A 12,614-nucleotide genomic window follows, 5' to 3' on the forward strand; every position below is an offset into this window, starting at 1 on the left:
GTGTTTCTCCTGGTTCTGCTCCTTTACTCAGCATCAGTTCACATAAGTTTTTCCAGGTTTTTCTGAAATCTGCCTAATCATCATTTCTTACAGCACAATAGTATCCATTACACTCATATAAGACAACTTGTTCAGCCATGGTCCCAATTGATGGGCATTCCCGCAATTTCCAATTCTTTGCTACCACAAAAAGAGCTTCTATAAATTAATAAAAATGTAATAGCATTTTATACTTACTGCAGTTATTTTAAATGTTCTCTTCTTACCTCTTCCTGTTGTGTTTTGTTGGTAATATATAGAAATGCGAGATTAATATGGGTTATTTATAACCTACAACTTTGGCTAAAGTTGATAATTATTTCAACCAGATTTTTGGTTCATTCTCTAGAGTTTCTAATTGTATTATCATATTATCTGTAAATAATAATATTTTGTTTCCTTATTCTATTCCTATTCTTTCATTTCCTTTCTTGTCTTACTGATTAGCTAGCATTTCTAGTAAAATACTGAACAAAAATGGTGACCATGGGCATCATTGCTTCACCCCCTGATCTTATCAAGAAAGCATCTGGCTTATCCTCATTACAAATAATGCTGTTGATAGTTTTAGATAATACTTGTCATCTTAAGAAAATCTCCCAATAATTCTTATACTTTCTAATGTTTTTAATAGGAATGGGTATTATATTTGTCCAAAAGCTTTCCTCTATCTATTGAGATAATAATATGATTGTGTTGGTTTTGTCACTGATATGATCAATTATGCTGATAGTTTTCCTAACATGGAATCAGCCCTGCATTTTCCTGGTATAAATTCCACCTGGTCAAAGTATATGAGTCTTGTGATATATTGATTTAATCTCCTTGCTAGTATTTTATTTAATTTTTTTGCATCAATATTCATTAGATCTATAGATTTCTTTCTCTATTTGGCTCTCCTTTGGTTTAGGTATCAGCACCCTATCTGTGTGTAAAAGGAATTTGGCAGTTTTCCTTCTCGGCCTATTTTTCCATTTTATATAGTATTGGACTTAGCTATTTTTATATTTCTATAGAATTTCATTTTTGAATTGATCTGGTCCTGGGATTTTTTTCTTAGGGAGCTCATTGATGGCTTGTTTATTCCCTGCCCCCCACCCAAGATAGAGTTATTTAAGTATTATTCTATTTCTTCTTCTGGTTAATTTGGGCAATTTATATTTTGTAAATATCATCCATTTCACTTATATTGTTAGATTAATTGGTAACGTAATTAGGCAAAAATATTTTTCTTCAGTAAGGTTTGTACCTCTTTCATCATTTGGCCAATTTTGCTTTTTTAAGGGGTTATTTTCTTCAGTATTTCTTTTTTTGGTGCCTCTTTTGCCAAGATGTTGTCTTTTTCATGATTTCCTTGTATTGCTCTCATTTCTATTCCCAATTTTTTCCTTGACCATATATTTCTTTTTTTTTAAATAAGACCATCTGGATTAGAATCTTTATTAGCCCAAGACATCTTCTATTCCAGAACAAGCTTCCTACCTAAGGCTAGGATAAGGGGACCAAAGAGCTCAGGCCTCTCCAGGAAGGAAAGGCAACAGCATCTCCCAGGTCTGGTCCTGCCCACCTGCCACCCCTGACACATTTTAATTTTTAAAAGAATTTCCCCCCTCCTTCTTTAGCTTTTCAAGGGATTCTTTTTGGGCTTCTGTTCAATCTATATTTTTCTTTTGAGACTTTCCTTGTTGATATTTTCATTTTGTCTTCTGAGTTTCTTGAACTTCCTTGTTATTTTTTGTTGTTGGTTTCCTCATTTTTCAACCTATTTCTTAACATTTACCTTATGTTAGAATTGGGCCATTTCCTCAATCACTGGGGGTCAGGGGTAGTGGTATAGGATACCCTTGTCCAAAGCTTCAGGGTTATTTTTTACCCTACTATATTCACAGCTAGTTCTGGAGGGTCTCTTAAGTTTTTGTGCTTTCAAGGTGGTTGTGACCTGGGAAGAGGTGTGATCACTGCTCTCCTAGTTTGTGCTTTGATCTTCACTCAGGAAGGGCTCCTGCTCCCTTGCAAATATAAGTTCTAGCATTTTTTTTCTCCTCTAGAACTAGGGCCCCTGTTCACTCTTCACACCCTGCAAACTGTGACCCAAGTTCCTACTCCCTTGAAACCTCAAGTGCTCCTCTCTGCCCTGAGACTATGACCTTAGAACTGAACAATAGAGTTGCCAAATGGTGTAATGTAAATTAATTTCCTATATATATTGTATATGATGCTATAGTACTATAAATTAAAAACAAAAAATAAGTAGTTATTAAATACTGAAACCCCTTCATGACTTTTGGGCCCACTCTGTATTTATACTGTTTGTAGTTATTTTAAATTGAATTTCTCTTTCTGTGAGATTTCTTTTTTTGGTAATATAAAGGAATGCTGACGATTTATGTGAGTTTATTTTATATTCTGCAACTCTGCTAAAGTTGCTGAATGGTTTATTTTTTAGTTGATTCCCTAGATTTTCTATGTGAATTATCATATTAGTGGTAAAGTTCAACTACAACATTGATTATGGGTAGTAGGTAGTACAGTAGATGGAGTGCTGGGCTTGTCACTTGTAGGAGACAACAACATCTGAGTTCAAATCGGCCCTCAGACATTTACTAGGTATGTAACGCAGGGCATGCCACTTAACCTCTTTTTGCCTCAGTTTCCTCATCTATAAAATAGGGAAAATAATAGATTGCATCTACCTGCTAGGGTTGTTGTGAGGACTGAAGGAGATAATAAGTTGTAAAGTGCTTAGCACAGTGCCTGGCACATAGTAAATGCTACATAAATGTTGTCCTTATTGTAGTCCCTTAATTGACCAATCTGTAGAGAGAGCTGGCTACAATGAGGATTAGTCTTTTGGTGAGGAAATTTAGAACAAAATACACATCTCCTACCTTCTTTACAAAGCACCTCTCGTTATCATATTGTGGTTATTTATTTATTTATTTATTTAATTTTATTTTTGAGGCAATTGGGGTTAAGTGACTTGCCCAGGGTCACACAGCTAGTTGTGTTAAGTGTCTGAGGGCGGATTTGAATTCAGGTCCTCCTGAATCCAGGGCCGGTGCTCTATCCACTGCACCACCTAGCTGCCCCCTATCATATTGTGTTTTTAACAAGTAGGTTATGTCATCATGAAATAGTCCTTTAAGTATTCAGGGACCATGTTTACTGAAAACCAGTAATTGTTCAAGACTTTCCAATTCCCCAAATAGAAGGATAAGTATTCAATCTCTCCCTCAACTTTGTCCTAATGGTAACCCACATGTATAGACGGGGTAAAAAAGTAAGAGAATATTTAATTAACTTATTTAATTGTAAAGAAAAAATTTAGTTAGTTACCTTTGTCATTGGAATATGGTGTATGGACACTGTTGCTAGGAACAGACACATTCTGGTGGTGTGGTTGGTTTACAGTTTCTAAAAATGACACCAGATTCTCATGATGAGAAAGTTCTTCACCAACAGGGAATGAAACAATGTTCCAGTTCAGCTGGTGCCTCCTTCTGTTAGAGCACGGAAGAGAGATGGGATTGGTTCATGAAGCTCTTCTACAGTGCTCTTTGAAGTGGGAGGCGTATCACTGTAATTTCGAGGATTGCACATACCTGAAAGGAAGAAAACAGAGTAAGTGATTTTTCATTTCAACAATTTTAATGTATGGCATTTAATTTCTAAAGTTCAATACTTGAGTATCTTTCAATGTTATACTTTACAAAGTTAAATGATACTTCATGTTTCAACAATCAACTAGATTGCTTGTTTAAAAGGTTAGTACAATCTAAGGCTCCTTGAAAGAGACTTCTACCACAAAGCTGAGTCTGTCTCCCTGACCATTCCTGGCACAGAGCAGGTTGTTTAAAAATGTTTGTTGAACCAAATAAGCTTCAGGGCAAATGTACTACTTCCCTCTCCATCAATTATCTAAATAAAAGTACTAACAGGTAAGACAAATTCTTTCTTTCTTTCTTTCTATCTATCTATCTATCTAACACTTAAAGAAGGAATGTAGTTTGAACTTTATACATAATTCATTTATTCAACATATTTTCATTGAGCATCTATTGTGTATGTATTACTATGTGTAGGTACTAAAGAAAAGATAAATTAAATTCAAAGTTTTCCTTCATAAAGTTTGTGCACATTTAAAATTAATATCCATACTGAATATGATAGAAAAATATATAAACTACTTAAAGGCAATTTTATTAAGGTTTAGGTTACCTATGTTGCACAATGTAATGTTTAAGATTCTGTAACATGAAAAAAATGGCTATTATAGAAGAAGTATAAACTTAAATTCCTTAATCGATTCTGTAACTACATTAGGAATTCTACAGCAACAATATTATTTACAGGCAACCGTGGGTTTATGACTATAAGGTCTGGCTATAATGTAGTAAGAATGTTGCTTGGGAGTGATCTTTTTTGGGGAATGGCCTATTAACTTGTCTTATGGTCGGTAGAATTTAAGTTCACAAATAGCCCTATGAAGAAAATTCACTATTCATTCCAGAATATTTGGTCATACAAATATTCAGTTTCTTATTAATTAAAAGAAAACGGATCTGTGAACAACAAGCTATACTCTGGAGACCCACAATAGGAAGATTATGGCAATTTGCAAGAAGTTAAAAGGTATTCAGAACAGAATTAAATACACATATTCTTCTGACAAAATGGCAGTTTTGTTCATTATAAAACAATAACGACTGGATCAGATATCCCCAAGATCCCTTCTGCAAGGCAAATAAAATGACCATACATACTGATATAAAAGTATATTTATCATATAATTATACTTATTAATTACATTTAAATGTGATTTACTTTACAAAGCTATAAGTTGCTGCTAAACTTTAAGGAAGCTATGACTCCCATTTTTTAAAAATTAAGGTACAAATCTGACAATAAAGGAGAAGAAACTATTATTAGTCATTATCAGTCTTATGGTAAAGCAAAATTTTTATGATTTATGGAGTTACTATACCCTCATTGTGTCAAGGACATATAGAGTGAATAACTTTTGAAAACAGATTTTTTTTTTAAAACAGATCTTTTATTTTTACATAAGGTAGATTTTCCCCTGTATCCTCCCTTCCCTCCTCTCAAAGAGGGCCATCTCTTACAACAAAGAAATGTTCAGTTAAATTTTTTTTTAAGATGAGGTCTCCCTATTTTGCTAAGGCCAGAAGTGCAGAAGCTACTCACAATACTAACCCCATTCTCATAGGCACAGAAGCTTTCTCTGTTTCTGACCCAAAGCCAGTTTGCTCCTCCTTAGGCAACCTGGTGGCCTTTCTACTTCCAGGGAGTTTCACTGTATTAGTACTGAGCAGACATCAGATGCTCACTGCAACTCAGAACTCCAAAATACCTTCACCTCTGGAAAGAGTAAAGAGAGGTATCTTCTCATAGTTCTTCTTTGGGGTCAAGCTTATTTTTGGGGGGTAGTTTTACAATATTCCCTTTTCACTGTAAATAGTCATCATTCATATGTTTTCCTGCCTCTGCTTATTTAGTTGTCTCAATTCTTGAAGTCTTTCCATGCTTTCTATATCTATTTCTTTCACAGCACAGTAACTTCACATTACATCCATGACCATGATTTCTTTTGCTAGTCTCTAATCAACTGGCTTGTGCTTTGTTTCTAGTTCTTTATTATCACGAATAAAAAATGCAAATATAAATATATATATATCTATCTATATCTATAGATATATATAGATAGATAGTAGATAGAGAGAGAGACTTTCCCTTTATAATGAAATTCTTGGTTTATATTTCATATTGGTTGTACATATATTTTATTTGCATAATTAAATGAACTCATTTCTCCCTCTAGACTCTCATTCTTCCAAAGTTCCTATTTCTGTCAAAGATACCACTATCTTTCCATAAATTTGATCAGTCTACCTCACATTTCTTGAATTTGCCCTGTCTGTACTCAAGTGATTATGATCTTAGTTCAGGCCGGCATCATTTCTAGCCTACCTAGATTATGTTAGCACCTTCCCAACTGGTTTTCCCTGACTCAAGTTTCTCAGACTCCTATCCATCTTACATACTATGGCCAAACTAGTTTTCCTCAAGTGCATGTCTTCTACTCTAACAAATCCAACGACTTCCTATTATGTTTAGGAGAAAATAGAAATTCCTTTGTTTAACTTTTGCACCAACTTATCTTTCCAGCTTCAATGGACATTCTCTCCCTCTCATACTTTGCAATCCAGCCAAACTGGCCTTTTCTCTGCTCCTTACACATGACCCTCCATCTCCCATTTTTGTGCCTTTGTATGGACTTGGACTGCATTCCCACCTTACTTCTGCCTCTAAGAGTCTCTCTCTTAACATTCAGCTCAGGCACCATTGTCTGCATTGAAACCTTTCCTGATGCCCAAGCTGCTGGTAACCTTCCTCCCAAAGTACCTATAGTAACAACTTACATGTATTAATTAACATAATATTAATACTATGCATATATTTTTATATGTACTTGTTATCTCCCCACTTCAAATGTAGGCTCATAGTAAGTAGAGATGTTTTCATTTGTTGTACTTGTATCCCTAGTGCCTAGCATAGTGCCTGGTATGCAGCAGGGCACTTAATAAATATGTGTTTAACTCAGAGATAATTCCAAACTGCTCAAATGGTTGAACTAATTCATAGCTCCATCAACAATGCACTAAAAGAAGCACTAATTTTCAGAAAAAGGTACAATGAAGGAAAAAAGAAGTTTAATTTTCTGAGCCATAGCTGTGAGCAGTTTTTCTTGTGACATATTTTCATAGTCTTCATAGATTTCTGAAAATGGAAGTTTTATCTGAATTTGGAAATCTTGCTATCATGTTGTAAGGAGGGTATACTAGTACAAACTGCACACCTAGAACAAACATTAAGATAATCTATACTTTGCAACATTTGTAAGTCTATTGTTGTAAGCATACTGTTTATTTCATACTCTGGTCAAATGGAATGCCATAATCAATATCACTTCCACCTCCAAATTCTGCCTCTGAATCTAAGAGAATTACAGCACCAATGAAATGGCTAAGACAACAATTTTCCCTTCTTAACAGACTTTAATTTTAATTTTTTATATTTGTAAATCAAATCATCATTCATATTGTTTTCCTGTCTCTGCTTATTTAGTTTCAATTCTTTTTTTTTTTTTTTAGTGAGGCAATGGGGGTTAAGTGACTTGCCCAGGGTCACACAGCTAGTAAGTGTTAAGTGTCTGAGGCCGGATCTGAACTCAGGTACCCCTGAATCCAGGGCCAATGCTTTAACCACTGTGCCATCTAGCTGCCCCTAGTTTCAATTCTTTAAAGTCTTTCCATGCTTTTCTATATCTATTTCTTTTACAGCACAGTAATATTGCATTACATCCATGTAAAGTACACTATTAGCAACCTGAAATTTCCTATGCTGAGTGAATTCTTCTGAGTGAAATCATCATGTATATCCTAAGGAATTTCTTGAGACATAACACATAAGAGATCTGCCAAAGGCTAAAGTTAGTAGAGTAATATACTAAAATTTTCTTTTCTTTGGAGGCAATCAGGCTTAAGTAACTTACTTGCCCAGGGTCTCACAGCTAGCAAGTGTCAAGTGTCAGGCCAGATTTTGAACTCAGGTTCTCCTTACTCCAGGACTGCTTGCTCTCTATCCACTGTACTACTTGGCTGTCCCTATACTACAATCTTCAATCTAGTTCATTTTACCTTGGCCATTTGGGTTAAGAAATGAGTGATCCAGAGATCCATGCATTGATAAAGAAACTGACAAAACTCTTTTCTATACATGGATCCAGAAATCATCTTCATCTCACGTACAATGCTGCTCATACATCTTGCATGTCTTAAGATACTCAATTCCTATTGTTTCTGGAGTTGGTTTTTTTTTCCTTTTTAGTAAATTAGGGCTGTCAGGCATCTTGGTTTTCTGGATATGTTCCATCCAGTCTGTTTCTGTCTTTCCCAAAATGTGATACCCACAATGAACACAATATTTCTCCAGACAGAGTAAAGCAGATCTATTTAGCTCTTGTTAAAGACATTATTATGTGCTTCTTAATGCAGCCAAGAAATAGCATTAACACTGACTCATATTGAGTTATTAGGACTATAATTGAAATTCAGAGCTTTCTTTAAATGAAAAGTAATGCACTAAAAATTATTGAAAGAGGATTTCTCAGACAGATGCTACTGCTGCTCTCAAGTACAAACAAAAGTTATAAAAACAGTCTTCCAAGAGGCCACTAGGCAAACATGTTTGTGGTTATGTCTCCAGAGGCAGCACATACCCTAGTGAGCACTAACCCCAACCAACAAAGCATAATAACAGTAAAACTGAGTCCACTTGTAACGATTGAATGACACCACCTGCTGGAGACTTACTGTAGAAAAGCTCCACCATGAGGAGAGGGCCTCTAAGGGCAGGACCATATGTCTTTTCTTTGGCATCAGGAAGTGATGTTTTGCTTGTGGAAGGAAGAAGGGGGAGGCTGGCGCTCTGACTCTCTCTCTTTCGTGTGGACTCGGGTGGAGAGAAGAGCTAGGAATGCTCTCTCCCTTTAGTAGATAGATGAATCTAGGCCTTTCTCTCTCTCTTCACCAAATTCTTATCTCCTTAAAAAAATGCTTAAAAGTCTAATTCTTGCTAAAGCTTATAAGTTATTGGGGCGACCACTCATTAGATGTTTTAGACAGTATAGCCAGAATTTTAGCCCTTACACTTCTCTGGCTCTGTGAGAATAGACAGAGATTTGGGCTCCTGCCCTATAGGCTCTGAGGGTACCACAAAGGAATAGGGTTAAAATGAAACCTGAACTGATACTACAGTAACTTTAATTTGTCAGTTTTGTGCTTTATAATCTCTCTCTTAAAATTGAAGTTTTGAAAGTTAACAATAGATTTGGATTCCTTTTAGTTTCTAGGAGTCTTCATAAAATAGTGTTATAATCAGTCCCTAATAACTTATCTCCTAAAATTATCATATACCAGCTTGAAAGTAACAGTTAAGACAGGTACTGAAATTATCTATGGAGATTTTTGATCTAATATAATTTTGCACTGAATCATTTGCAATGCTTACTATAGAACAAATGCATTTACGAAACTTAAACACCACAATATAGACATGCTTTAGACAAATACTCAAACACCTGACTATATGCTTATGATAATATTTGTGGAATGGATGACATAAGGGAATTTCTCTAAAGGTCTGAAAAAAGTCAGACCCACATAGGAGTCTGCTGGGTGTTCTTTCAAAGCCATCGCCAACCTAATAATTCTATAAATTTATAATATCAAAGAAACATATATCATCAATTAAAGCAGGCAATAGAACTAAATTTTAAAAACATAAATAAAATGAATCAAGAAAGGTAGTGACCTTGGCTCTAATCCTTGGTTTACTATAGCAAAACAGACCATAATCGAATGGTTTTCACCATTATTTCTATTTCTGATTACTAATCAGTGAATACTTCTATGAGTTTTCTAAAGCGGTTGTTGTTTTGTTTGTTTTGTTTTGTTTGTTTTTTTTTGGTGGGGCAATGAAGGTTAATGTGACTGCCCAGGGTCACACAGCTAGTGTCAAGAGTCTGAGGCTGGATTGAAATCAGGTCCTCCTGAATCCAAGGCCAGTGCTTTATCCACTGCACCACCTAGCTGCCCCTTCTAAGTGTTTTAAAAGTATAAAAACAATGAATTGTTTTTAGTTGCCTAGTAGCAATTTTTGGAGATAAGGCATTACAAAATCAAACAAATGACAAAGAAGGAAGTGCTAGAGGATTACCATAATGACAGGATTTTCCTGTTCTTTCTTTTTTTAAATAGGTTTAACATGGTAGATAAATCTTTGTTCAAGAAAACATTACTTTAGTGTTTAAGGGACAACTATTCTAGTCTAGTTTCTTTTTTTAAGGGCATGAAATTCAACAAACACAGTTTAGTTTGAAAAAAGTAACTGGCAAAAATTATGTCATATTTTGTATTATTAATATGGTAATTAGATTTTGATGATTTTATAGCAAAATGGATTTTCAGAAGCTGCTCTTGATAAAAATATAAATTCTATAGGAAGAAAAGATTTCTTTTTCTAGTATGCAAAAGCTAGTGACTCTTTGTTCCAGTGGTACTGCTTCATCTGTTTCTGAATCAAAGCACAGATATTTAAAAGGGCTCCAAATAAGCACATATGATTTGAATCTTCTGTATCCTTAAGTGCACATCAGACTCACAATTGCAAACATTTGAATGACCATATGTTTTAAGTATAATAGAATACAAAACTCCCATGAAGAATTAAATCTTGGCATTCCAAATCTGACAAATGTATTCACTAAAATGCAACTTTTATAGCAGTGGCACTGTGAAGGAAACCTGAACTACATAAAATCACAATATGCACACATTTTCTTAAAGATAGCTATAAAATTATTATAATGCTTTCAAAAATTTAGAGGAAATAAACATCTGAAACATGGAAAAGAATATTTTCAAATATTACATATCAACATGAAATAACAAATATAGTGACTTTATAGCTTAGAATTTTTTCTCAACTCAATATACATAATACATACATATTTGCACACACACAGATTTCTATATTCTTATTCTTTTTGGAGGGAGTGGGTCTTTTGAAAAATTAAATTTTATTTTATTATCACGAAGATCTACTTTTTCTCTTTCCCACCTGCCCCCATTCCCAGAGAAACAAAATCCCTGTTAAAAACATAACTTGCTAAGCAAAATTAATTCTTAATTGGCCATATTAAAAAAAAACACCAAAAAGTGCAATCTGTACTCCTGAGTCCACCAACTACCTCTATCAATCCATAATAGTCTTCCCAAGTTTCTCTGAAACTATGCCCTTAATCATTTCTTGAAGCACAATAACATTCAAAACATTATATAACATGACTTGTTCAACCATTCCTTAAATTGATGGGTAAACCCTCAGTTTCCAATTTATTTCTACTACAAAAAGTTATTTTAAATATTTATGCACATACAAGTTTTTTAATTTGATTTTGTTTGGGGCATAGACCTAGTATTGGTATCACCAGATTAAAAGGTATGCATAGTTTAATTAGTTTTTTTGGCATAGTTCCAGAATGGCCAGACTACTTCATATTTCCACCAATAGTACATTCATGTACTTGTTTTCCCAGAGCTCCTCTAGTATTTGTCATTTTCCTTTTTTTGTCAATTTTGTCAGTCTGGGGTGGTTGAGAGAGGCATTACCTCAGAGCTATTTTAATTTGTATTTCTCAATTATTTGTGTCCTACAGCACTTTTTTCTTATGGCTATTGATAGCTTATATTTGTTCTTCTGAAAGCTGGCTATTCATATCCTTCAAGCATTTATCATTTTGTGTAGGAAAATGAATAAAAGAAAAAAATGAAAGAAAGTGAAAAACAGCATGCTTCAGTTTGTGTTCAATAAATATCAGTTCTTTCTTTGGAGGTGGATAGCATGCTTCATCATTAGTCCTTTGGGATTGTCCTGGATCATTGTATTGCTGAGAACAGTTAAGTAATTCACAGTTCTTCATCAAACAACATTCCAGTCACTGTGCACAACATTCTCTTGTCAACCATTTATCAATGGGGGAATGGCTCTTATTCTTATAAATCTGACCCAGTTTCCTGTATATCTTAGAAATGAGATCTTTATCAGAGAAACCTGCTACAAAAAACCCCTCCCAAACCCCCACCATTTTTTTTTTCTTGTTTCAATTTCACTGGGTTGGTTGTACTAAGAAACTATAATTTTATGCAATCAAAATTGTTCCTTTTACTTATTGTGAATTTTTATCTCTTGTTTCTGAACTCTTTTCCTATCCATAGATCTGACTGTTACTTTCTTACTTGTTCCTCTAGCTTTTGATGGTACCCTTTTATGTATAAGTCATTGTGCCTATTTTTGCACTTGTCTTGGTATATAGTGTGAGCTGTTGGTCTATACCTAGTTTCTGCCAGACTACTTTTTTAGTTTTCCCAAATGGTTTTTTGCTGGAATAGTGAGTTCTTGCTCCATTGGTTGGATATTTGGGTTTATCAAATACTAGCTACTATGCTAATTTGCTTCAATATATTGTACACTAATTTGTTCCACTGATCAACTTCTCTATTTCCTATCCAGATTATGGCTTCGCAGCATAGTTTGAGATCTGGTAAAAGTAGGCCCTACTTCCTTCCCCAATTTTTTCTATTAAATCCTTTGATATCCTTGACCTTTTGTTCCTCCAGATGAATTCTGTTTGTTATTTTTTCTAATTCTGTAAAGTAATCCTTGGTAGGTTTCATCAAGGAACACATAGGTTTGATGGGTATGGAATTGTATTAAGTAAATTAATATATGTAGTGTTAGGGTTATATTGGCCTTGGCCTACTCTTGAGGAATTAACATTTCTCCTATTATTTAGATATATGTTTATTTGTGCATAGAGTGTTTTATAATGTGTTCATATAGTTCCCATGTACTTGTGCAGGGTAAACTTCTGATTGGGCCAAAAGGTATGATGTTTTAATGATTTTTTGAAAATTACTTTTTCTTTACTTTTC

At 34.4% G+C, this 12,614-nt stretch overlaps 1 protein-coding gene across 1 annotated transcript in view; it reads right to left on the reverse strand.

The window, feature by feature from the left end:
• Positions 1-12,614, reverse strand: part of TWSG1 (twisted gastrulation BMP signaling modulator 1) — a 64,465-nt gene that overhangs the window by 5,617 nt on the left and 46,234 nt on the right. The window contains 2 exon segments of the mRNA XM_043976546.1: positions 3,376-3,531; positions 3,534-3,641. Of these exon segments, the coding sequence (XP_043832481.1) occupies positions 3,376-3,531; positions 3,534-3,641 (264 nt within the window).

The sequence above is a fragment of the Dromiciops gliroides genome, chromosome 1, assembly GCF_019393635.1.
Source record: "Dromiciops gliroides isolate mDroGli1 chromosome 1, mDroGli1.pri, whole genome shotgun sequence".
Lineage (NCBI taxonomy): Eukaryota > Metazoa > Chordata > Mammalia > Microbiotheria > Microbiotheriidae > Dromiciops > Dromiciops gliroides.